At 54.8% G+C, this 27,932-nt stretch overlaps 2 protein-coding genes across 5 annotated transcripts; one reads left to right on the forward strand and one right to left on the reverse strand.

Annotated features, from left to right (window-relative positions):
* Positions 1–198: 198 nt before the first annotated feature.
* On the forward strand, positions 199–20,606 carry L3MBTL2 (L3MBTL histone methyl-lysine binding protein 2). Of its 4 annotated transcripts, XR_013997978.1 has the most exons (19): positions 219–329; positions 3,813–4,053; positions 5,220–5,353; positions 7,326–7,449; positions 8,240–8,319; positions 9,381–9,498; positions 9,927–10,061; positions 10,334–10,422; positions 11,474–11,506; positions 13,012–13,243; positions 13,682–13,758; positions 13,924–14,028; positions 14,840–14,987; positions 15,089–15,171; positions 15,447–15,606; positions 15,832–15,886; positions 16,113–16,178; positions 16,998–17,111; positions 17,558–18,009. XR_013997978.1 is itself a non-coding variant. In XM_081125253.1 (18 exons), the coding sequence occupies exons 1-18, from the start codon at positions 306–308 to the stop codon at positions 17,668–17,670; spliced, it is 2,151 nt and encodes a 716-aa protein (XP_080981379.1). In that variant the 5' UTR covers positions 199–305; the 3' UTR covers positions 17,671–20,606. The 4 variants fall into 4 exon arrangements, 2 of the variants coding, with proteins under 2 accessions (XP_080981379.1, XP_080981380.1); XM_081125253.1 differs by lacking the exon at positions 15,832–15,886 and having other exon boundaries at positions 199–329; positions 15,447–15,681; positions 17,558–20,606; XR_013997979.1 differs by lacking the exon at positions 11,474–11,506.
* Positions 16,973–27,861, reverse strand: CHADL (chondroadherin like). The gene is made up of 6 exons (XM_081125242.1): positions 27,800–27,861; positions 26,031–26,199; positions 23,519–25,216; positions 22,832–22,998; positions 22,015–22,201; positions 16,973–17,191 (listed from the first exon to the last, which is right to left on the reverse strand). Exons 1-6 carry the CDS (start codon positions 27,805–27,807, stop codon positions 17,168–17,170), a joined length of 2,253 nt encoding a protein of 750 aa, XP_080981368.1. The 5' UTR covers positions 27,808–27,861; the 3' UTR covers positions 16,973–17,167.
* Between the last annotated feature and the right edge of the window lie 71 nt (positions 27,862–27,932).

Here is a 27,932-nt window from a genome sequence, read left to right on the forward strand (position 1 = left end):
CTCGTCACCCGGGGAGAGGTTGTTCTTAGAGAAATAAAAAGACCGGCGCCCCCGCATTTCCACGGCGCTATTGTGACTCCCCCTCTACAGGCACCCACGGGTGAACTACAAGTCCCGCCGGACGCGCGGCTTCCCCGCCTCAAAGGGAGGAGGGGCGCAGGCGAGGGCGGCACCGGCTGTTCCTCTTTCTTGAAGCGTGATTGGCTCGCGGCTCCGGAAGGCGACCAATGGGCGCGCGCAGGGAAAGCGGCGAGGCCAATATGGCTTCCTGCGCCTGGTGACGGTTGAGAAAACAGTTAAGTCTCATGGAGAAGCCCCGGGGCATCGAGGTGAGCGGGAGAGGGCTTATGGTGTCTGGGAAAGGGAACCCCGAGAGCCTAGCTTGGGGAACTCTCTCTTAGGGCTTTTAGCGACGCTGGCGGGTGGAGGGTGGGAGGATGGATGAGCGGCGGCTGAGCAGGGCCAGAGGCGATTGGTGGTGCCGTTTGGTCCCGCGCTGCTGGGGCCGACGTCTGGCGAGTAGTTCAGGGAGGAACCGCCTCCCTGGTCTGGGGGAAAGGGAGCAGGGTTGAGGGCCTGAGGGCTCCCGACTCGCCTTCGTCCTTCCTGTTTCGTGGTCGTGTTCTTTAGGGATTGTGAGGCCTGTCACAGCCTGGTGTGACGCGACGGGAGATTCAAGTGTAATGAACACTCGGCGTCTCGAGCGGTCACGTGCACGAGCTCCCGTTAGAGCCACTGCGTTACTGTTCCGTTCTTATGGTTCGGGGAGCTGAGGCTGAGCGAGGTGGTGACTCCGGGAAGCGGGAAGCGGGAGCCGCTGTGAAGTGGAGGAGGCGGCACTAAGCCCCGCAGGCCCCCAGCCGCTGCCGGCTACGCTTTTCCCGCTCCGCCGCAACCCGTGACCCACCCACTCTTTAATCATTTGGCTTCTGGTCACCTTGTGTTTTTATTTGAGAGAGGGGGGGGGAGAGGGAGAGAGAGAGAAACATCCATCGGCTGCCTCCTGCACGCCCCCTACTGGGCACCTGGGGCTCCGGGGATGGAGCCAGCAACCCCGGCGCATGTGTCCTGACCGGAAGGGAACTGGCGCCCTCCTGGTGCACGGGACGATGGCCAACCCACGGAGCCACACCGGCCAGGGCCCCCGTCACCTTGTATTTGAATTCGGTTTCCGTTCTAGAATAATAATAGAGAATGAGAATAATGCTTAGCCCGGGCCGGCGTCGCTCAGTGGTTAGAGCCTGGGCTGGCGCGCTGGAGAGGCTCGGGTTGGATTCCAGGCTGGGTCACGTGCCTGGGTTGCAGGCTCGATCCTTAGCCTGGTCGGGGCACGTGCGGGAGGCAGCCAATTGATGTGTTTCTCTCACATGGATATTTCTCTATCTCTCCTCCACTCTCTCTAAGAATCAATGGAAAAAATATCCTTCGGTGAGGATTAACAAAAAAGAAAAAAAGAATAGCTCACACTTTTAGAGCCGTCACCAACTGCTGGAAACAGATCTAGGCTTTACATATCTCAGTCTCCATAGCAGTCTTCGGAAGAAGGCTTGTTATTATCTCCATTCTACTAATGAAGAAACTGAGAGCAGCAAGGTTAACTGTCCTACACCAAAGCACACAGGGGAGTGGCAGAGCCAGGACCCAAACCCAGGCAAATCTGGTTTGAAATGCCATGCTTTTAACCAGTAAACATTGCCAACATTTATTGAACACTTATAATGTGCAAGTCTCTGTTCCTAGTGTTTTACATGTATTAACTCTTACTTGCCCCCCAAAGCCATGAAATAGGTGGTATTGTGCTCATTTATAGATGGGGAAACTGAGGCACTGAAAGATTGACTTGCTGCACATCATATAGCTCGTAAAAATTAAAGGTGGTGCCCAGTGACCATGGCTCAGTGGTTGAACGTCAACCTATGAACCAGGAGGTCACAGTTCAATTCCCGGTCAGTGCACATGCCTGGTTAGGACACATGCCCAGGTTGTAGGCTCTATCCCCAGTGGTGGCACGCAGGAGGTAGCCCATCGATGACTCTGTCATCACTGATGTTTCTCTCTCTCTCTCCCTCTCCCTTCCTCTCTCTGAAATCAAGAAAAACATTCAAAAACAAAAAACCTAGAGATGGTATTTGAGCCTTGACCTAGAGCCCAAACTCTTTACATCTTTTCTACTACATGCCAGGAAATTCATATACAATATCTCATTTACATCTCACATCCTGTGCTCCAAATTTTATGTTATTTTATAGATGAGAAAATTGAGGCCCAGAGTGGTTAAATGATTTGCCCCAGCCCCTCAACTAGTTAAGATCAGAGCTAAGTCCAAAACTGTGATATTTACCACTATGCTATCTTCTGTCTTCAAAATCCTTCTTATGGTGCTCGCTTCGGCAGCACATATACTAAAATTGGAACGATACAGAGAAGATTAGCATGGCCCCTGCACAAGGATGACACGCAAATTCATGAAGCATTCCATATTTTTATGCTAAGTGAAATAAGCCAGGCATCGAGAGCAAATATCACATGATCTCTCTTATACGTGGAATCTAAAGAACTTAATAAACTGATGAACAGAATAGATTCAATGACATGGAAGCATAGATGAGACTGATGTATGTCAGAGGGATGGAGGAGGGTGGGTGGGTAGAGGGGGAGAAAGTAACCAAAGAATTTATATGCATATATACACAGCCCAAGGACATGGACAATGGTGGGGAGAGGGACTGGGGAGGGGGAAGGAACGGGGTGGGGGGGAACGGGTCATTGGGGAGAAAAAGGGACATCTGTAATATTTTAAACAATAATAAAATTAATAATAATAATATTTTTTAAAAATCCTTCTTATGGCAATCTGGGTCCCAAATGAACTTTAGCTCTAAACATGTGAGCTAAACTTAAATTGTTTTTGAGCTGAGGTTACTGGTGTACGTGTGCTGAAGGCTGAAGGATAAGTTTTTGCTGAGTTCAGTTAAAGCAAGTCATAATCTTTTTGCTTGTGGAGGGTCTTGCCTTCAATTTGTAAAAATTGCAACATCTGTGAAGTGCAATAAAGCAAAGTGCAATAAAACGAGACATGCCTGTACAGTTTTCCCTCAGTATCTGCTGGGGATTGGTTCCAGGAACCCCCATAGACACCAAAACCTGCAGGTGCTTAAGTCCCTTATATAAAAGAGCATGGTATTTGCATATAATCTACCCAATCCTCCCATATACTTTAAATCATCTCCAGATTACTTATAATACCTAATACAATGTGAATGCCATGTAAACAGTTGTTATATTGTATCATTTAAGGATTAATGAGAAGAAAATTAAGTCTGCACATGTTTAGTACAGAGGCAACCATCAAAGGCCTAACTATATAGCATGTCAGCAACATTGTAACATTTTATTGGTATTTTCTTTATGCATATGTGGAACCCACTGATATGGAAGCCTGCTGTATACATCTTTCCCAGAAAGTCGTCATGAGGCACCTCACTTAGGATATTTTCATATTGTATTCTGTTTGAATCATGTTAAAATATAATCACTTACAAATCCACAGGAGCTTGGTTAATTCCTAAAACATGTTTTTTCTGTCTTGTTAAGCTATTCTGTTGAATTGTGGCTGCAAAGTGTATGAACAACAGTAATGACTCTGGTGTTTGCAAAGGGGTACTTGATTCTGCCTGCCATTTTGCCCAAAAGTGTTCACTTGACCAAGAACTGGAAAGGGAGCTGATAGCGATCCGCAACCAGGGCGCCCTCCCCATGTACTAAGCCAGCCGTGATTCCTGCCTGGTTTGTGTCATTTTTTCTTACACTAGGAGCTTCCTTCTTCAGAACCAATGGAGGAAGAAGAGGAAGATGATGACCTGGAGCTTTTCGGTGGCTATGACAGTTTCCGGAGTTATAACAGCAGTGCGGGCAGTGAGAGCAGCTCCTATCTAGAGGAGTCAAGTGAAGCAGAAAATGAAGAGAGGGAAGCGGGGGAGCTGCCCACCTCCCCCCTACATTTGCTCAACCCCGGGACTCCTCGCTCCTTGGATGGCAGTGGGTCTGAGCCAGGTACCTTCAGAGTGTCCCTGAAGATGGGGAGGTTTCAGGAGGCTGTGGAGGAAGAGGGGATGTAGGCCCTATGGGCAGAGGCATCCAGGTGTGAAGGGCTGTTGGATCTTAAATGTAAGGGATCAGATGTCTAAGGACCTGTGAGAGAGACATAAACATCCCAAGTATCCCCAACAGTCATTTCCTCTCCTGCAGTCTGATTTCATTCACTCTTTCATATAACTAATTTTATTCAGCATATATTAGATGCTAGTCATTAACATGGTGCTACTCTTGCATTTGTGTGAATAGCTAGTAGATTTTTAAGCCTGGATATTGAGAAGACAGGACACCTAATTTGTTCTGATTACTATCCGGGAAGTGACAGGAAATAGCTTGTGGGTTGGAAGTGACAGGGAGGGAAATACAAAATAAAGCGGCTCCCGGGTAAGAGAATTAGTGTGAGGTGGGCAGATAAGAAGCCCCGTGGAGCCTGTGGAAGCCAGCTGGCTTCAGTGATGTGATGCTTGGACAGCTGCTGGACTCATGTCAGGGTCGCCAGCGTGCCGGCTGCCTGTGAAAAGAGGCAGGCTAGGCTGGTCTGTGAGGACACTCCTGGTCCTTGGTGCCTAAACTCTTTAGAAAAGTTATCTAAGACCCTCTGCCAGTTGAATCTTCCCTCCTTTCTGTTCATCCTGTCTTCCCCTCGCTCTCCTTTCATTCATCTTTCTCCCTCCTGTCTCCTAACTGTTCTCTTAGAATCTTAGAGCTTTAGAAATGGAAAGCCCCAGTAGAGAGCATCCAGGCCAGGGTTCTCTGTCCTGGCTGCACAGGAGACTCTCTGCCTTGGCACTTTTAAAAGCCCCCACATGACTCTAAAGTGAAGTCAGGGTTGAAAAACTGATCTAGTTCAGCCTCTTTATAGATGAGAAAAAAATACTCAGAAGTTAAATGACTTGGGCACTTTTTTTCTTCTTTGCAAACTTTCCAAGACTCACTTGCTTCCTCTTGGATTTTCCTTAGTCCCACTGTTGGCACACAGCCAGGGGATGTCAAGCAGCTTATCTCAGGTGAAAGATTCAGGACTCACCTGGCTGATGCAGTGCCCAGGTTTAGAAGGGCCCACCGTTTTGTTTGATTTGGGGTGACTGTATCAGGTGAGTCACCTGCTCAGTTCTCTTTCCCAGCTGTCTGTGAGATGTGTGGTATCGTGGGTACAAGGGAAGCCTTCTTCTCCAAGACCAAGAGATTCTGCAGCGTCTCCTGTTCCAGGAGCTACTCCTCCAACTCCAAGAAAGCCAGTATCTTGGCTAGATTACAGGTGAGAGGCAGTCACTGGGGAAGACCCTTCCTGGGGCCAGGGGAGCTGAGACAGGAACAACCAGCTAACTGATGGCAAGGGGCCAGGAGGGCTTGGGAAGGACCTTGCTTGTATCCATCCTATGTCGTAAATTTCCTAGTATTTATTATGATCTCAAACTTTAGAGGGCAAAGGAATCTATTTGTGGAGCTCGTTAACCTGCAGATTCACTTCATTCCCCACCCTCACTCCTCAGAGTATGATACGTTTAATATTCAACCTGTGGGGAGGTTCAGTAAGTTTTGAACAAAAACACCCTTGCTCCACACTTTTATAAATGTTCTGAAAGGAATCTGGGAATGTTCATCAGCCACAGTGGGTTCAGACAGTGACACCTCATCTCTCACTCCATGTCATAGGCAGCCACCCAGAAAGTCTAGTTAATTATTGACCTCCATAGAAGTTTTAGAAATGGAGGATTCTGATGTGTTGTGTAGCCCATACATTAACTTACTTGGTGAGCGTGCTGAGGTCCAGACAGGAAGAATGACTTCCTAGGGTGGCTCTGTAGGCTGAGGGCAGCAGAACAGGGCTGGAAGCTCCTCTCGGGTGCCTGCCCTGCGCTGTTTCATGGTAACGATGGCTGCCTCCGCAGCACTGGATCTCAAACTTGACTGCACATTGGGATCACCTGGAAGGTTTTAAAAATAACAAAGCTTGCGCCCTAGCCAATTTTGCTCAGTGGTTAGAGCGTCGACCTGCAGACTGAAGGGTCTCAGGTTTGAGTCTGGTCAAGGGTTGCAGGCTCCATCCCTGGCCCCAGTCAAGACGCGTGTGGGAGGCAACCAGTCTATGCGTCTCTCTCACACTGATGTCTCTGTCTCTCTCCCTTCCACTCTCTCTGAAAAGCAATGGAAAAAATATCCTCAGGTGAGGATTAAAAAACCGAAAATATCAATGCTTGGGTCTCACTCCCAAAGATTCCGATTTAACTGGGACGAGCATGGCCTGGACACGGGCTTTAAAGAGCCCCCCAGGTGACCCTGATGTGCAGCAAAGCTTGCAGCCTCCTATGTTTACGGAAGTCAGTAAGGTCTTCTGTTTAGTGCTTCATATGCTTTCTCACCTTTGTGAGACGGTTACTGTTGTTTCCCTCATTTTGTGGATTGTAGTCGAGGCATAGAAAATCCTTCCTCAGTGAGCTGATAATTTTGTTAATAACAATTTCTCCAAATTGTAGTTAATTGTAGTTATTAATTGTACTTACTAAGGGCTTGGCACTCTCAGTCTAACCAATGATGTCTTATAAATGAATTTTTTAAAATTCCTATTTTAAAGGGTCAAAAATTTTTAGTAACTTGCTCAAAAGTACACAAATAAAATTGAAGAGCCAAGATTTGGCCCCAGGTCTGTGTGGGTTCTAAACCCACATTTCTCCTACACTAATCTCTAATAAATTATCTGGGCCTCTGATCAGTACTTAAGTTACAAATTACAGATGGGATTGGTGTCCTTCAACTTTGGGCGACGACCCCTTTGAGTACCTGATGAAAGCCAGGGACCCTCTTCAAAACATTCATATATGTACAGAACGTTGCCTCCTGATTCAGTTCACAAATTCCACTGACACCCATTCTCTGCCACAAATCTAGAATCACAGGGGTAGGTAATGACTGAGAGTTCAGGCCACTAGGAAAAGGTTCCTAGAGGAAGTAAAGGTTTAAAAGATGGAACAGGTGTCCCTCCTTGCCCCACTGCTCTGCCGCCTGCCCCCAGTCCCTCTCCCTTAATGAGGGCTGGGCTCACACCGCAACTCCCATCCTTGCAACCCCCTTCCGATTTAGAGCTAGGCATTGTTATTATTACCACCTTGATTTACAAATGAAGAAACTGAAGCCCCAGAGAGCTTAAGTAACTGGACCCAAGCCAAGAATGGCTACATTCAGAGCTAGGTTCTTAGCCAATTTGCTACAGACATCTCTCCTCCATTCAGGGAAAACCACCTACCAAGAAAGCCAAAGTCCTGCACAAAGCAGCCTGGTCTGCCAAAATTGGGGCCTTTCTCCACTCGCAAGGAACCGGACAGCTAGCAGATGGGACACCAACAGGGCAAGACGGTAAGATGGCTGAGGAATGCTCAGGAAGCTGCTGGGCATGGGAGTGCGGTGCCAGGACTGGGGCGGCCCACTCGGGAGCGAGGAGGGAGAAGATAGCCAGCCAGAGAGAGCCCTGACCTGGGCTTACTGTGGGTTGCATCTTCCCCACCTGGTGTAGGTATTGTGGAAATTTTTCCAGAAAATCCCTTCAATCATCCAGAAATGGCAGGACCCCCACTGATAATTCAAAAACCATGAATTAGCCCCTGTTGTTTTGCATTGATTTTAGCCCTATGGGTTTTGTTTCCCGGGGCAGTGGAAAACCAGATCTAGTTGGGAGGGGGTGGTGGGGCAAGAAAAGGAAACTCTTTCTGAGTATGTAGCAGTTTCTGAGCAAATTGAATACCCGCCCGGAACAGCTTGGCTCTAAGTGGTCTGAGCTGCTGAGATTGACCTCCGCAGGCAGGGGAGTTGCAGGGGCCTAGGCTGTAGCCAATGACAGGTTAGGGGAGGTCTGAGGAATGTAATCTCAAGCGTCTTTGAATTTCCTTTTTTCTTTGGGGGAAGAAAGGTCAGACATTTCCTTCTGGATGCTTACTCCTGAGAGTCTGGCAGCCTTCGGATAAGATCCTGATGGCTGCTAGTGGGGCAGGTATGGGGACAGGTGGCCTCCTTACACACTTGGGATTGAGATGCTGCTGTGGTGGGAAAGGGACCTGCTTCTCCAGGCTCCTCAAGGGCAGGTTCCCAGAGTAGCTGCTCCTTGAGCTCCCAGACTCCACTCCCTTCAACTCCTCTTTCTGCTCTGCAGCGCTGGTCTTAGGTTTCGACTGGGGGAAGTTCCTGAAGGATCACAGTTACAAGGCTGCTCCTGTCAGCTGTTTTAAACACGTGAGTGCCCTGGAAGGGAGGGGAGGGAGAGCAGGGAACCCAGGTCTCACCGCCCACCTCACCTCGCCTCTCCAGAGCACTGTTCCAGGCTGGACTTTGCATTGGCACCGGTAGCACACAGTGGTGGGATCTGGGTGGTCTAAGCCCAGCTTTGCCACTCGTTTACCTTTCTGTTCACTTCTTTTCAAAAGTCCTCCCCCAACCCTCAGTGAGAGTTTGTAGCACTAAGCTTGCCCTCTCAGGTCCCCACTTTGTTATTTACATAATGGGACTGTGCTAGTTTATGTCTGAGCACCAAATCTAAAACCCATTTCTCCTTTCTTCCCCATTTTTCATGTTTTCCCATTGAAAGCTTGGTGCTGAACTGCCCTGGGCCCCTTGGTCCCTGGGAGGCAGATGTGGCTACCTCCTGGAGCCCACTGCTGCAGAAGGCTCCCTGACCCCCTACATTGAGAAGCACCAGCAGGCTGAGGCCCTGAGGGCTGGGCATGAGTGGAGGTACTGAACGCAGCATCTGGAGCTTGCGGTGGTCAGCAGGCGGGGAGGGAGGCCTAGAGCAGCACTCCTGTTTTGTCTTCCAAGCCAATTTCCAAAATCCCAGGAAATCCATGAGGAGTCCTCTTTATTCAGAGTCCCCTCACCAGAGTAAACTCATCTCCTAGCCTCTCCTTTCTGAACCTCTACTGAGCTCTGCAGGGTGCTGTGAACCATGAGAAGTCTCTGAATTGCTAGTTAAGGTGCACATCTTGCCTAGTTTCCCTGGATTCCCTGCACTCCCAGCATCAACATTTTCACTGCAGGGAAGTTAACATCACACTTGCATTTAACATACCTGATTCACATGCTCTGAGAAGCCTGCCCCTGTGCGCCCAGGTAGCATAACTATTTCTAGGTTCTCTGGTGAACTCTATCTCTGTGGCCAGGGAGATGGGACAGGATACCCCAATGGGCTTAAGCTAGGCTGAGAATGAAGAGAAGGTACCAGTGGCAGCAAAGTGAGGATTAGTTATTGGGAAGGCACCCCCAAAAATGGTTCCTTGGGTTCTCTCATCCCCACCCAGGTCCCGCTCTATGACCAGTGGGAAGATGTAATGAAGGGGATGAAGGTGGAGGTGCTCAACAGTGACGCCGTGCTCCCCAGCCGGGTGTACTGGATCGCCTCTGTCATCCAGGCTGCAGGTTGGTGCTCCTCTGGCCAAAGCAGGGGCATCGTCTGGAGAGTGGCATCTCCAGATAGGCAGGCAACGCTGCAGGCAGAAATTGGCTTCATACACCAAAAAACCCACCTGGAGTTTCTGGCTCCCTTGCAACCCTACCTTGCCTACTTTAGAGGGAACCATAGAGCTTGGCAAGTTTGGAAACTCCCATTTTTTTTAGTTTATTCCAGGGATAATCAGACTATAGAAAATTAATTTTCCCCCTTATGCCATACTACTTTCCAAGTAAGTGGACTGGGCTTGTTTTGGCCGTGACTCTTGTGGACAATGGAGACCACATTGTCCGGAAGGAGTTCCTGGAGTAGGCAGTAGAAAGTCCAGGTTAGGCTGCAGGAGGAAGACCTTTCCCCATCCCACCCTCCCTCACTGGTGCTCTTTCCCTCTTCCTAGGGTACCGAGTGCTGCTTCGGTATGAGGGCTTTGAAAATGATGCCAGCCATGACTTCTGGTGCAACCTGGGAACTGTGGATGTCCACCCCATTGGCTGGTGTGCCATCAACAGCAAGATCCTGGTGCCCCCCCGGAGTAAGTTGGTGCTGGTTTCTGCAGGGCCCTTGATAGGAGGGGTGTCCTCTGTCTTAGGTTAGGCCCAAACAGAACCCACTTGCCTCTTCTGCCCCAGAGGCCCTGTGGCAGCCCCAGGTTGTAGAGCCAGGTTCTATAGGATGAAGCGATTGCTGACTTGAAAAGGCAGAAATAAGGTGTTCATTCTTCTCTGCTGATCTCTGGGGCAACTCTGGCACCCTCTGTCGGTGGAAGTGTTGTCAGCATGTAACCAGGAATCTTCTGTCTCGCAGCCATCCATGCCAAATTCACCGACTGGAAGGGCTACCTCATGAAGCGGTTGGTGGGCTCCAGGACGCTTCCCGTGGATTTTCATATCAAGGTCTGGCAGTGAGCCCTCTGGGTCCCCTAAGTGATCTCCCTATTTAACAGTCTGTATCGGCTCCATGTTTCCCAAGGCAGGATGGTGGTTCCTGCTGCCTTCCCAGCCTGATGCCAGCCTTGTCCCCACCCAGAATCTGATCCAGCCCAATCAGCCACGCCGCCTTGTCTGTCATTGGTTCTTCAAGATCCTTACCTTTGCTCATAACGTTTTCCAGGAGTATTCATTCAATAGATTTTATTAAGTGCTTGTTGTGTACAAGGCACTGTGGGAATGTAGACCCTACCACCAGGACTCTCCTGTCTGGCAGAGGACAGGAAGTCATGCATGTAAATAATTATAAAAGAGCCTTGGTTGTGCTCAGAATTACCTGTGTGGCATTGAATTTTAATTTTAAAAAATTATTTAGTTTTTTAACCTAAAGAGTCCTCCACATGATAAAAATTTAAAGGAATTGAAAGGATACAGAGCGAAGACAGTCTCTCCCACTCTGTAGGCCAGATCTGCTGCTGTGGGGCTCGCTCACCTAGGTGCCTGACCCAAACCTCGGGTCTCCTGACCCCGATGCTCACAGGTGTGGTCCCTCAGTGCCTGGGTGCTACAGCAGTGAGCTAGGGAATGCAGGGCAGGTGCTGCCATGACATAAAATTGAACTGGCTTTGTTGCCTCAGGAGCAGCAGGTAAGGAAGGCTTCATGGGGAAACAGCATTTGAATTTGACCTTGATCACTAGGGCATGGGTGGTATGGAAGCCAGCATTGGAAAACAGGGATGGAGTGGAAGTTGGGGCATCTCACCCAAGATGCCAGACACCAGCTGTAATAAAGGTTGCCACACGGGCCATAACTGGAGGAGAGCGGGCCTTTCGCAAGGGTGGCTCTTAGCACCTCAGGGAGGCATTTTCTGGCTTTATTTCCCTAAGTAGAAATGATCTTTCCCTTCTTTAAACTCAGTGGGTACTACTCATTTGCTTTTTATCTCTATATTGTTAATTATCTTTTCATATTCTCTTTCCAACCAAACTGTAAGCTTTTTCTCCTGCTTTCCCACAGTGCCTTGCACAGTTGGCAGATTGGCTGTTGAAGGTGATCGTTTCCTTTTTCTCAGCTGGCCCTGGTGGTGGTGGTGCAGGCCACCGTGGGGATCAGGTGGCCTCTTTTCTGCCTAAATTACAAGGAGCTAGACTCTGGGGGCAGAACAGGGTTCCATGTGAGCCAGGTGGCAAGCATGCGTTTACTGTCTGTCACCTATCTGCTTGTGCAGTGCATGCGGAGGGGACACATACGCAGCTGCCTGTGGAGACTGAGGATGGGGAGTATAGAGAGTGGGCTTCTGGAGGAAGCGTCAGTACAGACATGCCCTTTGATGCCTGCAGTATGGTCAGTGCTTAGTAAAATGTTTTACTAAAATGAGTGATGCATCAGCCAGGGTCTGGTGTGTGCCTATGTTTGTTCATTGATGAGAAAAATCATTAACTGAGCACTCACTCTGTGCCTAGTTGTGTGCGCGGGCTGAGAGTGTAGACGTGAACCGAACCGAACCTAGCTTCTGTCCTTGCAAAGCGCACGCTCCAGTTGTGACCGTAGACACGGGCAGTAAAGTGTTGGGTTGTGGGCTGCGCTGGGTGGGTGCAGAGGAAAGGAATGTGTCAGGAGAAGCCCGGTAGGGAGGCAGCCCAGAGGGACCCCAGCCCAGGCCTCGCCTGCATCTCTCCCCTTCCAGTCAGGCAGTTGGTGTGGGGTGGTGCATTCCAACCCAAGTTGAGGGCTGAGGGTCTGTGGTGGAGGACTTTCAGTTTTTCCTGGTAGTGCTCTGTGACCTCTGAGACTCTTTTCCTCCTGGTGAAATTTGAAATAGCACAGCTCAGTGCCCCCGTACCAGGCCTGGGGCTGGGTCTCCCTGAGCCCTCAGTTGAAAAAGCCCTGCAGAGCTCACTGTCCCTGATCCTCACCACAGTTACAGCAAACAAAGAATCTCCTGCCCCCTCCTCCATGCCTGCCATCAGAACTCTCTAGAGCAGCTGGTGGGTCTCTTGGCCACTGTCCTTTACTGGGTCAGAGGGGGCAGGCATTGCTACTGAGGTGCTACGAAAGCAAAAGCCATTTAGAGCCGCAGCCTGGTGAGGCCAGAGCTGGAATTAGATGTATGGAAGCAAAGGGGACTCAGCTGGGGGCCGGGCAGGAGAGGGGAGTGTGGGGTACCCCTGGGATCAGTGCACATCCCTGCAGGAGCATAAGGCTGAATACTGGGCCCAGGTTCAAGGCTCAGCTCTGGCACGAATGAGTGTGACTCTGGGCAAGTCACCTGACCTCTCGGGGCGCCTGCTTCCTTAGTCTGAAGGGGTTTAAATTCCCCATCAGGTTGACTTACTGGCATGTTGGGGTGCACGTTGTAAGCCACGTGCCTTCTCAGTATCATCCTCAGGACTTGAAGGCCAGAGCTGAACCTGGGAGACGGGAGGGCTCACTTCCTGACAGTGCTGGGGTGGCTCCACCCCACTTTCCTTGTCCTCTGGTTACTTGTGAGAGATAGCAGGAAGGTGGTGGGAGGGCCCCCATGCCCACAGCAGACCTGTGTTCTGATGTTGCAGATGGTGGAGAGCATGAAGTACCCCTTTCGGCAGGGCATGCGGCTGGAGGTGGTGGACAAGTCCCAGGTGTCACGGACCCGCATGGCCGTGGTGGACACTGTAATTGGGGGTCGCCTACGGCTCCTCTACGAGGATGGTGACAGTGACGACGACTTCTGGTGCCATATGTGGAGCCCCCTGATCCATCCAGTGGGTTGGTCACGGCGTGTCGGCCATGGCATCAAGCTGTCAGGTTAGCAGAGCCCCAAGCCAGTGAGACCCCAGGCTCTGCCTCCCCAAGGCCTGGGTGGGAGCACCCTTATACTCCTCAACAACACTCCGTGGTAGAGGTGATCATCACCCTGCAAATGGTAATACTGGGGCCCAGAAAGGCTGAGTAACTTGGCCAAGGTCACTTGGCTTATAAGTGGTAAAACTGATCTGGACTAGAGACCGCAAGCCCCGTCTTCTCCCTTGTCACAGGGAAGAGCCGGGGTCTTAAGGGCTGAATAGTTGCTAGAGAGAGCGCCTGATGTTTTTGGTTTTCTAGTCTAGGCGGAGTGGCGGCTGAGATATAGATTAGAGCATATGCAGGGCAGCACCCACATTTCTGGGGGAAGTACAGCAATGACCCTGTTTGTAGCTTTCAACTCCCTTCTCTCCCTCACTCCCTTTGCCATCTCCCCAAAAGAGAGGCGCAGCGACATGGCCCACCATCCCACCTTCCGGAAAATCTACTGTGATGCTGTTCCTTACCTGTTCAAAAAGGTGAGGCGTGGCCCTTGGGCACCTTTTCCCTTGACCATGGGTCCATTCCAGGCCTTAGGACCCAGGCCCTCCCCGTTGCCTTCCCAGCCTGTGGCAGATGAGGCCTGCCTCCCCCACCCTTCCCTTGGGCTGGCCCAGATTCCCCAACTGTCCTGTTCCTTCAAGGTTCGAGCTGTCTACACAGAAGGTGGTTGGTTTGAGGAGGGGATGAAGCTGGAGGCCATTGACCCCCTGAATCTGGGCAACATCTGCGTGGCAACTATCTGCAAGGTGAGCCTGTGGCTGGCCCCCCAACCTCCAGCGTGGCTTTTTCAGGGGAGGGAGCAGGAGCAGAGCCCTGTACTCCATGTCCATCACATTCCCAAAGCTGGCTGTTCCTGGAGTATCTGATTTTGTGAGCAGGGGCTCACCTGCTCCTTGCTCAAAATCTGCTTTCATGTCAGGGTCCAAGGTGCATTGGACAGGTTTTTTCTTTTTGGTTTTTTTTTTAATGTATTTATTGATTTCAGAGAGGAAGGGAGAGGGAGAAAGAGATAGAAACATCAGTGATGAGAGAGTCATTGATTAGCTGCCTCCTGCACGCCCTGACCTGGAATCAATCTCCTGGTTCATGGGTCAAAGCTCAACCGAAGAGTCATGCGGGCCGGGCTGGACAGGTGTTTATTGATCAGCTGCTTGGCCTGAGCCTGTTCTTATGTCAGGTGTAGGCCCTACCTTATCACCTCCATGGGGGCCTTCGCACTGCCACATGCCATCTCCTTTGGGTGCTGGCCTAGCTGAAAGCCTCAGCGGGCTGACTGCTGCAGACCTCCTCCATTATTGCTGCAGAGGACACAGTGGTAAAAAGAATGACATAACCCTAACCCTTCGGGCAGATTGCCCAGTGAGGACCGTCAATAATCCCACAAGCGCAGGCTGCAGAAGTGCTGAGAGCTCTGGAGCAGCAGCTCAGGGGAGCTGGCATCTAGCTCCGGTTGGATCCATGGCCTCGTGTCCCCACCACAGCCACCTTGCCCTGGGATGGGGTGCAGCTCGTGATACCATGTTCTCTGTCTCCCTGCCCCTCCTCGGCCACCCCCAGGTTCTCCTGGACGGCTACCTGATGCTCTGTGTGGACGGAGGGCCCTCCACCGATGGCTCCGACTGGTTCTGTTACCATGCCTCCTCCCACGCCATCTTCCCAGCCACCTTTTGCCAAAAGAATGACATTGAGCTCACACCCCCAAAAGGTAAGACTGGCCTGAGCAAGCTGCAGTCGCCCTTTTGGTAATGTGCTCCTTCACGGACTCCTCCCACATCCCTCCTCCCTCTGCATCTCCTGCTCCTCCAGGGTACGAGACACACACTTTCAACTGGGACACCTACTTGGAGAAGACCAAGTCGAAAGCAGCTCCATCGAGACTCTTTAACATGGTGAGGAGACTGCGGATGGGGGCGCCCGGGGTGGCCCCGGGGCTGGCCCTGCCCACTGTCAGCGAGTATCTACTGCTGAGATCAGCCACTTCCAGGGAGAAGTCCCAGCTCCGACATAGGCACTGTGCCCCATAGTTCAGCAGGCCCTTTCCACAGGGACTGGTGCTTTGGCACAAAGTATAGTGGGGCCATTGGTCAGAGGGACCATTCCCTGAAGGCACTCAGCCCTGCTCCCTCCCCGGGGCTGGCTAGGTCACTGCCTTCCTCCTCCCCAGGACTGCCCCAACCATGGCTTCAAGGTGGGCATGAAGCTGGAGGCCGTGGACCTGATGGAGCCCCGGCTCATCTGCGTGGCCACGGTGAAGAGGGTGGTGCATCGGCTCCTCAGCATCCACTTCGATGGCTGGGACAGCGAGTATGACCAGTGGGTGGACTGTGAGTCCCCAGACATCTACCCAGTGGGTTGGTGCGAGCTCACCGGCTACCAGCTCCAGCCACCTGTGGCCACAGGTCTGGGTTCTTGCGGCCCTAAGGGTTCTTGACTTTCCTTTTTCCCTCCTGCCCACCTGTGCCCACCCCATTCTTTGGCATGAGATCGAGAAGTCTCCTGGACCACCCTTGCTCCTGACTTCTCTGTCTCCCTTTCCCTCTGGCCTGCAGAGCTCCTTCCTTGATCTTGCCCACTCTGTCATATGCTCGTGCCCTTACCACCCAGGTAAACCACCCAGGCCCCTCGGAGCAGCCCTGGCGATGAGGGTGGGAAGAGACAGCTGCTCTCCAGTCCCTCCCCCAGCCCCTCCCCCATTCTCATGCCCAACTTTGGCTTTCCTTCTTGGGGTATCCCGAGTGTAAGGGAGGCCAGAGGGTGGGCAGGCCTCGGGATGTGCCTCTACTGCGCCTCTGGACACTCCCTCACCTCTGTCCTTTTCTTTCAACAACAGAGCCAACCACACCTCTGAAGACCAAAGAGGCCACGAGGAAGAAAAAGAAGCAGTTTGGGAAGAAAAGTAAGTGGGGCTCTAAAGCACCTGGGCTGGCGTGTGCCCCAGGACCAGTGGGCCTGTGTCCTTGGGAGCAGAGCTTGGGGGTTGTCACTTAGACATTGACGACGGCCCCTCCATCTCTTCCCCTGCCCTTTGGCCCCATGGGTCATCATCCTGTCTTCAGGGACCCAGAGCATAATAAGGAGTCTTCAGTCCCTGGCAGTGGGCAGGATGCCCAGGAAAAGACATTGTATTTGAGAGAGAAGGGAAGGGGTCCCACCCCTGCTGCCCCACAGCACAAACCGACCCCCGCAGTGCGCAGCTCCTGGGTGCGGAAGTCACAGGTGCTAAAGGAAACAGAAGCTGCTCCCCCAGGCTGCTCGTCTTCCCTCCTGCCCCCCTAAGGGTGGGAGCAAGGGTGGCCATGGAACTTGGGTGTCATTTCCCTAGGCGGGGCCCACTCTCAACAGGTCCTGAGCCCAGCATGGGCTCGGGGCAGCAGGTTGGAGGGGCAGGGGTGGAGGAGGGTGGCGGTGAGGTGGTCCCCGTGACCAGTGAGGTGGTCCCCATGACCGGGCACCAGGCAGAGAAGAGGCTGTCCCTCCACGGGACAGAGAGGAAATGGGTGTGGTCACCGAGCAGGATTAAGGTCATTGGAGGGTATGGAGGGCTCTCTGAGCCTTGGGGCATAGGGCCTGAGGGGTGACGTCAGAAGTTCAGGCCATTTCCCTCAAATGGGTACCATCCCCCCTGCTCTGCTGCCCAACCACTGAGAGAGACCCCGCCTTACAGCCTCACGCCAACGGAACCCTAATGCTGAGTTTAATCTGTTTTTATTCAAAGGGAAAAGAATTCCTCCGACCAGGACCCGGCCCCTGAGGCAGGGGTCCAAGAAGCCCCCGCTGGGTGAGGACCCGCAGGCCGCAGAGATCTCTTCGGGGCCTGGTCCAGATGAAAGTAAGAGCCGCTGGGCTGGGTGGGGTGGGGCGGGGCAGGGCCGGCTGCTCCAGGGCTCAGAGGCCCCTCTCCTTCCGCACCTGGGCACAGAAGGGTACAGTCAATTTTGAAGGGAATTTCCTGGGCACCAGCAGCTCTTCTCAGACCACTGGGCTGAAGAGCTACCCAAACACCCACCCCAGATCCGAACGGAGCCCCCCAGACCTGAGCAGAGCCCAGCAGCTCCAGCCTGGCCTCCCCGCCTCTGCCCCCACCTCAGGTGCTTGGCAGGGTGGGCAGTGGAGGGGCAGGTGCCAGCATCTCTGGCACAGCTGCCTGGTGGGCATGTGACAGGCCTGGGCCTTCTCCCCGCCTCATCCTGAGAACCCCACCTGGAGGGAGCGAGCCCCCACCCTTCCCAGCGTTACATTCACAGTCACTCCCTCTCGCCCCCACCCCCCCTTCAGTCATTGCTGTGCGCGTGAAGGAAGAGCATGTGGATGTGGCCTCGCCTGACAAGGCCCCAAGTCTAGAGCTGCCTGTTTCTCTGGAGAACATCAAACAGGAGACAGACGACTGAGCCGTCCCTGCCGCCAACCTGGCCACCTGGAAGCCAGATCAGGGCTCCTCTATTGGCACACCCTTCCACCCTACTCTAGTTTGGAGACTGAGCCTTTTTGCATAAATTCAGCCTGGTGCTGAGGAACTGGCACTGAAGGACAAGCCAGGGTCTCCTTTGACCCACCCTGTGACCCCTGCCCTCTTTGGCAAGGTCTAGTGACTGATGAGTGGCTCCCTCTCCAGCTGGAGTTTCCGAAGCTTCCAGTGGCCTCCCTCCACACCCAGAATGCCCCTCAGCTGCCGGGGTGGAAGGCTGTCGTCCAACACACTGCAATACAAGACAGTGAAGTGTGCGTGTGTGTGTGTGTGTGCATGCGCGTGCCCAGGCAGGTCACATAAATAAAGGCTGCAGCAGCTCTTGGGGGGACACAGTCACCTGATGGTGAGTGGTGTGATGGGTCCAAAAATTTAACCAAATGGCCTATCTTGCCTCCTGGGTTGGTGCTCTGCTCCTAGCACCCTAGGGGGGTTTGGGAACCCCATGCAGACACCCATCTCTGGCAGGCAGCTGACAAGCAGTGATCAGGATGTGGGCTTCAGTGGCTTGTGAGGTGGCCTTGACCTGTTTTCTCTGTTGGCATGAGCACCGACTCCCATTTCTGAAAGGAACAGTGGGACAGAGGTGGGGTCTGCTAGCTGTGTTAGGGGACTTGCAGGGGCCTAGCGAGGGGAAGACTATACCAGCCCGTGCCCCTTGGGGACGGTTGATGGTGGGTGGGGCTGGGGAGCAGCAGGGGTAGCAGGTCTGGGAGGTGAGGTCGGCCAGTGTGGTGGAGGCACCACCTGAGAGGGAGACTCTCTCAGTGTTGAGTTTAACCTGCTCCAGAGGCCAGCTTGGCTGGGGCCCATCCTTTTCACTGTCCTGTTATCCAGGGTCAGGTACAGCCCTGCCAGAGTCAAGGCCACAACAAGGGAGTGGCCAGCCCTGCTGGCTGAGGTGGCCCTGGAGGGCCTCCTGGACCACGGAGAAGAGGGGTAGCAGGATGCACTTCCTAACTCCCTCTCCTTCACGGTCCAAGCCCTTAACTCCATAACTTAGATTTCCCTGCTCCTCTGAAATTACATCCTAGTTCTCTTTGTGTTTGCCCAACTTACAGCTTTTGTTTTCCCAGTGAGTCTCCTTTGAAACTCTTTTCTGATCAATCCTGTCTCTTCATTAACTCCCCTTTCTGGAACCTAAGGCACAAGCTGCAGTCCTTGGCCCTTTTCTGGCCTCAGATGTGGGTAGAAAACCGCACTACCAGGGTTGGCCTCTAAGGCTGCAACTGTGCTGGCCTGGAGTCCAGCTGCCTTCTGATCTGGTCAGTCAGGCTGCCCTGGCCTGTGCTTGCCACGGGGGGTGTCATCTGCTTGTTCAGGACCTGGGCTCTTTGGTGTCATCCCAGAGCTTGGGTGACCAGCCAAAGGGGAGCCTGTTTTCCGTCAGTTGGGAGAGAACTTGGTCTGGTCCCCTTTGCTCAAGACACTAGGCAGCTCCACATGGTGCAGAAATGAGGCCCAGAAAGCAGCCTTTTGGTGCAGCCTGAGTTCTCCAAAAAGGGACTAAATTTGGAACACAGTAAAGACCAAAAAGAGGGACAGGTCTCTCTTTCTCTTTCTCTTTCCCTCCCTCTCTCTCTCTTTCTCTCACTCTCACTCTCACTCACTCACACACACACCAGACTTGGGTGGTGGCAGGCCAGTGGCATCAGCCCCCAGGGAGGAAGATGGCCTAGGTGGGCCTTCCTAGTAAAAATGACTCCCTTGCAACTAAAGGACCCAGTTCAGCCTGAAGAACTTCTGGGAAAACTGGGCTTGTAGAGCATGTTAGCCTTTGGTTCCTCTTGAATGAAAGAGGTGCCCACAGGTGCCATGAGCACAAAGGCCCCGAGGTTCCGATGGCAGAGTCGGAGGACCAGGTTAGCTGCCACTTGAGCCCTGGATCGGCCTCCCCAGACAGACAGTTAAATCCCTCCTGCACTGAAGCCCGGTTTGTCAGATTTCCGTCCCTTGTGGCAGCTGGGTTCTGATTTGCCACCTCACAGTAACAGTTACGAAGTGAATTCACAGGGCAGAGAGAAATGTCACCTGTCTCCATAGCAACCACACCTAGTCTCTTTATTTCTGCCAGACCCTGAGTTCCCCAAAGGCTTAGCCTGTGCCTTGTTGTCCTTCGTGCCCTCTGATGGGCCTGGCACAATGAGTGTATGACATGGAAGTGTATATAACTGTTGTGTTACTGGGGCCTAAAGGTCAATTTGATGTGTCGCAGATGCAGGTGTTGACCTCTGGGACCGTCCCACTCAATGCACAGAAAACCTGTGCCTCAGCTCCCCTGGAAGCCTCAGCAGTGGGCTGCTGGCCAGGAAGCTGCCTGAAGAGCCCTTCCCACTCCCTGCTCTGCTGCTGGACCTGCAGGGCTCCCAGGGCAGATAGACCAAATCCAAGTGCACCCCACACCTTTCCTGTCACCCAGGCCAGCCCCTTGGCCCTCCTCCAGGGACAGGAAAACAGTCTCACATGCCGAGCCCTGGTTACACACATTTATACAGCTAATTGCATCAGCACAGTAGGCCTGGGAGGTACAGGACTTCATTTTACAGATGAAAAGAAAGACTCGTTAAGGTCTAGTAACTTGGTTGCTTAAATTGACTACTTAAATGATGGCAGTGAGATTAAACCCTGGTTGATCGGCTGTGTTACTGCTGCTACTCTGGTTCATTCACTCACTTGACATTAAGCATCTTCCGTGTGCCGGATACCAAGCTAGAGGTCCGGCCTCGTGCCTTCAGCAAGGTCAGCACCCCACCCAGAACCTCCTGCCACAGCTCAGGACTCTTATCCTTCAATTCCTTTGTGTTCCTGAGAGAAAACTGCCACTTTCAACAAAATAAAAATGCAGAACCTAGAACTCCAGGGCTGGCCTTTGGTGAAATATCTGCAAGTCAGAAAGTGGCGGATGGAGTGGTCTGGTGTCCCCATTCCTGCAACAGCCAACACACTGTGTATGGTCGGGGGCTGAAGGTGGAACCATCAGGTCTGCTCCGTGAGCTCCCCAGGCTGGCGCAGGGAGAGCCCTGGTGCTGGTTATCACCTGGGCCTGGCAGCAAGTCAGCGAGCTCTCATGAGTATCAGCTGACATCCATACTGTCATCAACACTAGTTCCAGGTCTTGCTTCTAAGGCAGAACCACTCACTTTCAGCTTGGGGTCTTTTTAGGGGTTCCTTCCTCACTCCCAGCCTACCCCCACAAGGAACACTGTTAGGGGTTAAATTATGTCCCTCCAAAGAAGACATACCTCAGAGACCTTATTGAGAAACAGGAACTTCACAGAAGTAACCAAGTTACAGTGAGGCCATTGGGGTGGGCCCTAATCCAATATGACTGTTCTTACAAAGGGAATTTGGACACACAGGATGCAGTGAGATGATGTGAAGACAAGGAGATACCAGAGGTTGCAGTTGTGCTGCCACAGGCAAGGAACATCTGGGGCCACCAGCAGCTGGAAGGGGCAAGAAGGACCCTCCCTTTGAGCTGTCAGAGGGAGTATGGCCCTGCCTTGATTTCAGCTCCTAACCTTGTGAGATAATGTACCCAGTTTGTGGTACTTTGTTCTGGCAGCCCTAGGGAACTACTGTGCCGCCTAATGGTTCCCGGCACCCCAAACCTTCAAAATGCTGCTCCTCTCCCCACCTTCCAGTGCCTCCTTGTTCTGTTCTCAGGGCTGGCTGCTCCCCTCTGGACCCCCCAGTGCCCTCGCCACACAGCATGGGCTCCCACATGGAGCAGCGCCCACATCCAGCTCACTCGTCCCTGAGGTGCTGCGAGGTTTTGCTACAGCTCATCTTTCAAGTGTGAATGCGTTTGTCAGGACGGTGAACAGAACGTCAAGGGGGTGATGGACTGACGCCGAGTGGAGTCCAACCTGTGGCCGGGAAGCAGTGAGGCGCCCGCACTGCTGGTCTGCTCTCCCAGGGGTGAGCCAGGCCCTGGAGGTCAGTGGGAAGGGTTGAGTCAACAGTGACCCGGTGATTCTGGTCACAGCGGGATTGGTTTCATGGACACGACGGGTCCAGCATGCTGAAAGGCCACTGTCCCCCAGGATGAAATAACATGAAGTAGCGAGTCCTTACAGACCCACCCTGGGCGCAGCCCGGAGACAGGTGAGGAGGAAGGATGGGCATTACTGACGGAAAGCAGCGGGGTCACCTAGATCTAGAGCCACGTGAAGCTGGGACCAAGAGAGGTCAGAGCCCTGTTACCTGGAAGCTTTGGAACCTGACCCACCCGCTGAGGCCTCCCTGCACCTGCCCTGTGGCCAACCTTGTCTGCTCCCTGCCGTCTTCCCTTCACGCGGGTCCTCCTGGCACTGGGTGTCCGCTTGGCCTTCCTGGCAGCCCAGCTCGGGCAGGCTTCGAAGACAGCAACTGCAGCCTTCACCCTCTGGCCACGGGCACTGGGAGGGGCGGCACAGGTGGCCCCCACGCGCAGGTTCAGCCCAGTGAGCCACCTAAGGGGAGAGTTTGGGGACCCCACAGTGCTGAGCTTTCCTGAGGAGAGGGCAGGGGTCTTCGGGAATTTGGGGCAATGGGGCCTAATGCTTAAGAATGGACTGGAGAATCCTGGTTCAGCCGCTCACCAGCTATGTGACCCTGAGCAAGTCACTTCCAACCTCACATCCCTTCTCTGGGTATGTACCCAGAGGGTGGTGATCGTGATAAACAGAGGGCGATAACTGTTCAATCTACACACATAACTACTTCGATGGAATTCTTACCAAGCCACCTCCACAAGGTGGACACGATTACTACGACCCCCTTTACAGAAGAGGAACCGGCACAGAGGGGTCCTGTGGCCCGTCAGACCGTCAGGCGGACGGAGCTGGGTTTCACTCCAGGTCCTTGTTGCTTTCTCATGTATGTGAAGTGCCCACAAATACTGATTCGGCCCAGCCCCGCTGGGAGGGTGAGGGACTCGCGGGCAGAGGTGTCCACCCCAAGCTCATGCACACTGGCTCCCCCAGGAAGTATCGCTGGCCCTGGTAGGACCCTGCCCCCAAAAGCTGCTCGGCCGGGCAAGCATGGTGCCCTGGAGATACAGTGGGGGGTCCCCGGCTGGGGGTCCAGGTGGACGTGCTCACCTGTGAAGTGGGAGCAGTTGGCAGTCACAGTGGAAGGGATTGCCACTGAGGTCGACCAGCTCCAGCTGGCTGAGACCAGGCAGGGCAGGCAGGGCCTGCAGCTGGTTCTTCTGCAGGTGGAGGCTCTGCAGTTGGGGCCCCAGGCCCAAGAAGGCCCCAGGAGAAATCTGCAAGGAGGTGCCAGGCCACGGTGTGAGCTCCTGTCAGGCCAGAGAGGGTGGCCCATGCTCCCCTAGCAGAAGGGAAGTGGGGACCCTCAAGCAGAAAGGGCAGTGCTGGGGTGGAAACATAGGTTCGTCTGATGCCAAAGCACTTGCCCTCTGCAAGTCAGCTGGACCCCAGATCATGGTTCTTTCTGCTTTGCCTGAACTACACCCCCGCCCATAATGGCAAAGCCTGAGGGCTCCAGCCTTTCCCTCAAAGTGAACAACAGTAGGTGACCCTGTGGACCCACGTTCCTCCTCCTCTGTGCCCCAGCGTTACCCTCCCTGGCAGGCCTCTCTGTGTGGCACTGGATTCTCCTGCTGTCACCCACACCTGAGTTCCCTGGGGGCAGGCGTAGTCTGGCTTATCTAAGGGTCCCCATGCCCAGCCTTGGGCCTGCACTGCGAGGTTGGCAGTGTTTGTTGAGTGAATGTTCGCTGCATAGGGCCATGCCGTCTCCCCAGCCCCACCCCTTGTGCCCACCTGCTCCAGGCCACTGTTATTCAGGAAGAGGTGCTGCAGTGACCGGCCCACAGGTCGGAAGGCCCCATCCCGCAGGGCCCTGAGTGGGTTCCCCGAGAGCTGCAGCTCCAGGAGGGCAGGCAGCCCCTCCAAGGCCCCAGTGGGCACCTCTCGCAGCTGGTTCCTGTCAAGGTGCAACTTCTCTAGGTCCGGGGCTGGGCTTAGTGCCCCAGGGGACACCTGGGTGATGCGGTTCCCACTCAGGTAGAGCCAGCGCAAAGCCTGCATGCCCCCCAGGTCCCCAGGTGCCAGGCGGTCCACAGAGTTATCCTGCAGGTGCAGGGAGAAGAGGCGGGGCAGGGCACGCAGGGCGGTCCCGGGCACCTGCAGGAAGCGGTTGCGCTCCAGGTACAGGTAGCCAAGGCGGGGGGCCCCTTCCAGGGCGGCAGCGCTGAGGCCGGAGAGCTGGTTGTCAGAGAGGTAGAGGTAGAGCAGGCTGCCCAGCCCAGCCAGGGCGCCCGCCTCCAGCTCCGCGACGCCGCAGCGCTGCAGGTGCAGCGACACCAGGTGGCCCAGGCCCGGGAAGGCCGCGCGCGGCACCACGGGGAAGCGGTTCTGCCGCAAGTCCAGGAGCTGGGTGTCGCTGGGGAAGCCGCGGGGCACCGCCTGCAGGCCGCGGCTCTCACAGCCGCTGTGCCGGGACTCGGGGGCGCACACGCAGGCGCGCGGGCAGGGCTGGGCCGCCCCGTCCTCCGGCTCGGGGACGCCGGGCGGGGCGCGGGGCCGCGCGGCCTCCAGCTCCGCGTCCTCGTGGGCCTCCTCCGGGCCTCCGGGGCAGCGCAGGTCCGCGGGCCGCAGGGCGTCCAGGGCCTCGCCTCGCAGGCGCCGGGGCCCCCTGCACGCGCCATCGGAGCGCACGCGCGCGCGGGCCACCCACTCGAGCAGCGGCCGGGCCTGGCAGCCGCACCACAGCGGGTTCCCCTGCAGCCGCAGCCGGCGCAGCTGCCCCGGGCCCTGCAGCGGCGGCAGCGTGTCCAGCTGGTTCCCGCGCAGGTCCAGGGTGTGCAGGCGCGGGCAGTGGGCAAAGGCCCTGGGGTCCAGGGCCTGCAGGGCCCCGTGGTCCAGCATCAGCTCCCGCAGGCCGGGCAGCGCCAGCCCGTCCTCCTGCCCCGCGTAGGTGAACGGGTTGTGGCCCAGCTCCAGGCGGGCCAGGCCGCGGGCCTGGGACAAGGCGGAGCCCGGCAGGGCCTGCAGCTCGTTGTGGTGCAGGCTGAGCCGGCGCAGAGCCGGCAGGCCGGCCAGGGCCTCGGGGGCCAGCACGCTGAGCGCATTGTGAGACAGCTGCAGCCAGCGGGTGCGCAGCAGCCCCTGGAAGGCCATGGAGGGCAGGTAGACCAGGGCGTTGTGGGCCAGATTGAGTGTGACCAGTGCGCCCAGTGCCCCAAACGTCCCCGGCCGCAGCTCCTCCAGCATGTTCCCCTCCAGCTCCAGCCGCCTCAGCGAGCCCAGCCCGTCCAGGGCCTCCTGGGGCAGCGCGCTCAGGCGGTTGGAGGCCAGGTTGAGGGACAGCAGGCGGCCCAGGCCGCGGAAGGCACCCTCAGCCACCAGCTCCACCTGGCAGTGCCGCAGGTCCAGATGGGTCAGGTAAGGCAGGTCCCGGAAGGCAGCCGGAGGGATCACCTTCAGCATGTTGCCCTGGAGGTCCAGCCGCTGGGTCAGCTGCTCCAGGAGAGGGGAGAGGAGCTGACAAGGACCCGTGCAGCCTGCGCTCCCTGCCAAGTTTCCTCACCTGGGACACTCTTCTCCCCTCGCCTTTCTCTTATTCTCTCCATCCTGCTCCTTGACGCCTCCTCCAGGAAGCCTTCCTCCCCAGCCACGGGGGCATCCCTGGCCCTCACTTTTTACATTGAATTGTCACTGATCGTTTTCTTCCCTCACCACTAGTTCTTGACTCTGTAGAGCAGAGACCATGTCTGCCTTCCTCCAATACATCCCCAGTTCTCTGCCACAGGGTCTGTAATTAATCCAACATTATCTATCTGTAAGTCAACCTACTTGTGGCAGTTACAGAGGATTTTATTTATTTATCCGCACCTGAGGATATTTTTTCCATTGCTTTTTAGAGAGAGGGAGGGAGGGAGGGAGGGAGGGAGGGAGGGAGGGAGGGAGGGAGGGAAACATCAGTGTGAGACAGACACATCAATTGGTTGCTTTCTGCACTCGCCCCAACCAGGGCCAGGGATCAGGCTTGCAACCAAGGTACATGCCGTTGGCAGGGATCGAACCTGGGACCCTTCAGTCAGTGGGCCGATGCTCTAACCACTGATCCAAACCGGCCAGGGCCACAGAGGATTTTAAATAGTTTGTCTCCCTGTTATTGCTTATTGTCATTCCCAGTTTACAGATGTGAAAACTGAGGCTTAGAGAGGAAAAGTGACTTTCCAAGGTCTCCTCCCAGCCAGGCAGTGGCAAATCCTTTAGTGCCAGCCCAGACTCCTCCTGCTCTCCTCCCCCACCCCCTCGCCCTGCTGACCTCAGGGATGGTGTTGGGCACCTCGGTGAGGTTTTGGTGCCGGCAGGCCACATGCCTCCTGGAATTGTCACAGACGCAGGTCTGTGGGCAGCGTTGGGCGGCTGCATCCCTGTGTGGGCCCAGCAACAGCAGCAGAAAAAGCAGCAGGACCAAGGAGATGTTTTGGGGCCTGAGAGAGAGAGGGAGAGTCCGTTTTTCACAGGGGCAAGGGTCCCACATTGTCCACTCAGAGCCCAGGCTCCGGTCCTTTGGCCCCAGGGAAGGTGTCCGTCATTTCCTTGCACCTCCCCAGCCCCTACAAGTAGCAGAGGCTCTATTGTTAGTCCTGTTTTACGCTGGAGGAAACTGAGGCTCAGAGGAGACCTGACACACCCCTTTGGTTGTCTGCCCAGCGGTTCAGGGAGGCCTTGCTAAATGCAAGAATGACTCTGGGCCTCCATCTGTGCCGGGCTGTGGGGAGGCTCTGGGTCCAGGGGGAGGCCCCAATCTCCCAGCGAGAGGTTAGGGGCAGAGGGAGAAGCAGCCAGGCCTGAGGGAGCAGCCCCAACCCCGCGGTGGCAGGGAGCATGGCACCCACCTGGAGAAGACAGCCTGGCAGCCAGAGGGGAGGGCTTCGGCCTGCCTGAGTTGTGGGGTAAGACTTGGGGGACCAGGAATTGTGGGGTCCGAGAGCCTCAAGAAGTCCTGAGGGCTGGTCAGAGCCATCCTGACAGGTGAGCCGACTACCTCAGTCCTGCTCTTTCCTGTCTATTCCTGTGTCTTCCCTTCACTTTAGTGTCTCGAGCTGGCCAGGACTGCGATAGGAGGGTCTGGGCTTGGGGCTGAGCTTCGGGCAAGGTCTGTCCACTTACCTGTCTGTCCACCCATCTGTCCACACACCCCACCCCCACTCATCCATCCATCCATCCCCCAGTTGGACCTCTTCATGCTACAATTTCCTGGGGACAACCGCTGCCCCAGGGGGGTCGCCTGGCCTCTCCAATGCTCCCATCACCCACCACCAAAGGGAACTTTCCAAAATACAGAAGGGCCCTGACAGCCCCGCTGAAAAGCCCAGAATCACCTTGCTGCCCATGGGGGGAAGTCTGGGCTCCTGGCTCCCCAGCGGGAACCTGCTCAACCTCCCCCAGCGCCTCGGCCTGTGCGAGGCTTGGCCAGCGCCTCTGGCAGCCTTTCCTTTTTACTTCCTCTTTAGGTTTTGATTTAGTTAAATTGAACTTAGACTTTGGAATTTTTTTTTTTAATTTATTCATTTATTTATTTTAATTTATCTTTATTGTTGAAAGTATTACAGATGTCCCCTTCCCCCCCTTGGATCCCCTCCACCTGGCTTCCCCCCAACAGCAGCCTTTCCTGATCCCTCGGCTGGGTGCCCACCCTGGGTCTCCCCCGCTTCCACTCACTGCTTTGTCACCATCTGTTTTTCACCCTCCTTGGGGTCCCAGGGTCATGGCATCCCCCAGACCGTGGTGAGGCTGAGTCTAGGGGTGGGCCAAGGAGGGGGACCTGGAGGAGGGGACAGATCCCTAAGGGACAAGCATCGGGAGCTCAGAGGGCTGCTAAGCTCTCAGACAAGCCTCCAAGGGACGAGGCCACGGGAGCAGCCACGTTCCCACACACTACCTTCCTCAGGGCCCACTTCCAGGAGACCCTTGGAGAAGCTCTGCCCAGGCAGATTCCATCGGCCCTGCGAGCGGCGGGGGCTTGACCGCAGCCACTCAGCTTCTCTAGCTCCCCAACCCCCCCCCAGTCGGGGCCCAAAGACTCACCCCTCCATGCCGCCTCACAGGGTCAGTCCAGCCCGGAGGAGCAGCACAAGGGAAAGGCCGCGTCTGTCCCTGTCTGGATGCTGGCAGGAGCCCCCTCCCCGCCCGCGGGCCTGGCAGCGGGGACAGGGCTGAA

This window comes from Miniopterus schreibersii (genome assembly GCF_964146895.1).
Source record: "Miniopterus schreibersii genome assembly, chromosome: 2".
Taxonomy (NCBI): Eukaryota; Metazoa; Chordata; class Mammalia; order Chiroptera; family Miniopteridae; genus Miniopterus; species Miniopterus schreibersii.

What these genes read in the sequence shown, in the direction of transcription:
- CHADL (XM_081125242.1), bottom strand. An exon ending in CAACTGCTCCCACTTCACAG is followed by an intron (nt 22,202 to 22,831) that starts GTGAGCACGTCC and finishes CTCTCCCCTTAG; the next exon opens with GTGGCTCACTGGGCTGAACC. An exon ending in GACGGCAGGGAGCAGACAAG is followed by an intron (nt 17,192 to 22,014) that starts GTTGGCCACAGG and finishes TTCTGTGCCCAG; the next exon opens with GTGCGGAAGGAGAGGGGCCT.
- L3MBTL2 (XM_081125253.1), top strand. Translation starts at nt 306, where the DNA reads ATGGAGAAGCCCCGGGGCATCGAG. An exon ending in TGGCAGTGGGTCTGAGCCAG is followed by an intron (nt 4,054 to 5,219) that starts GTACCTTCAGAG and finishes TCTCTTTCCCAG; the next exon opens with CTGTCTGTGAGATGTGTGGT. An exon ending in TGAGCTCACACCCCCAAAAG is followed by an intron (nt 14,988 to 15,088) that starts GTAAGACTGGCC and finishes CTGCTCCTCCAG; the next exon opens with GGTACGAGACACACACTTTC.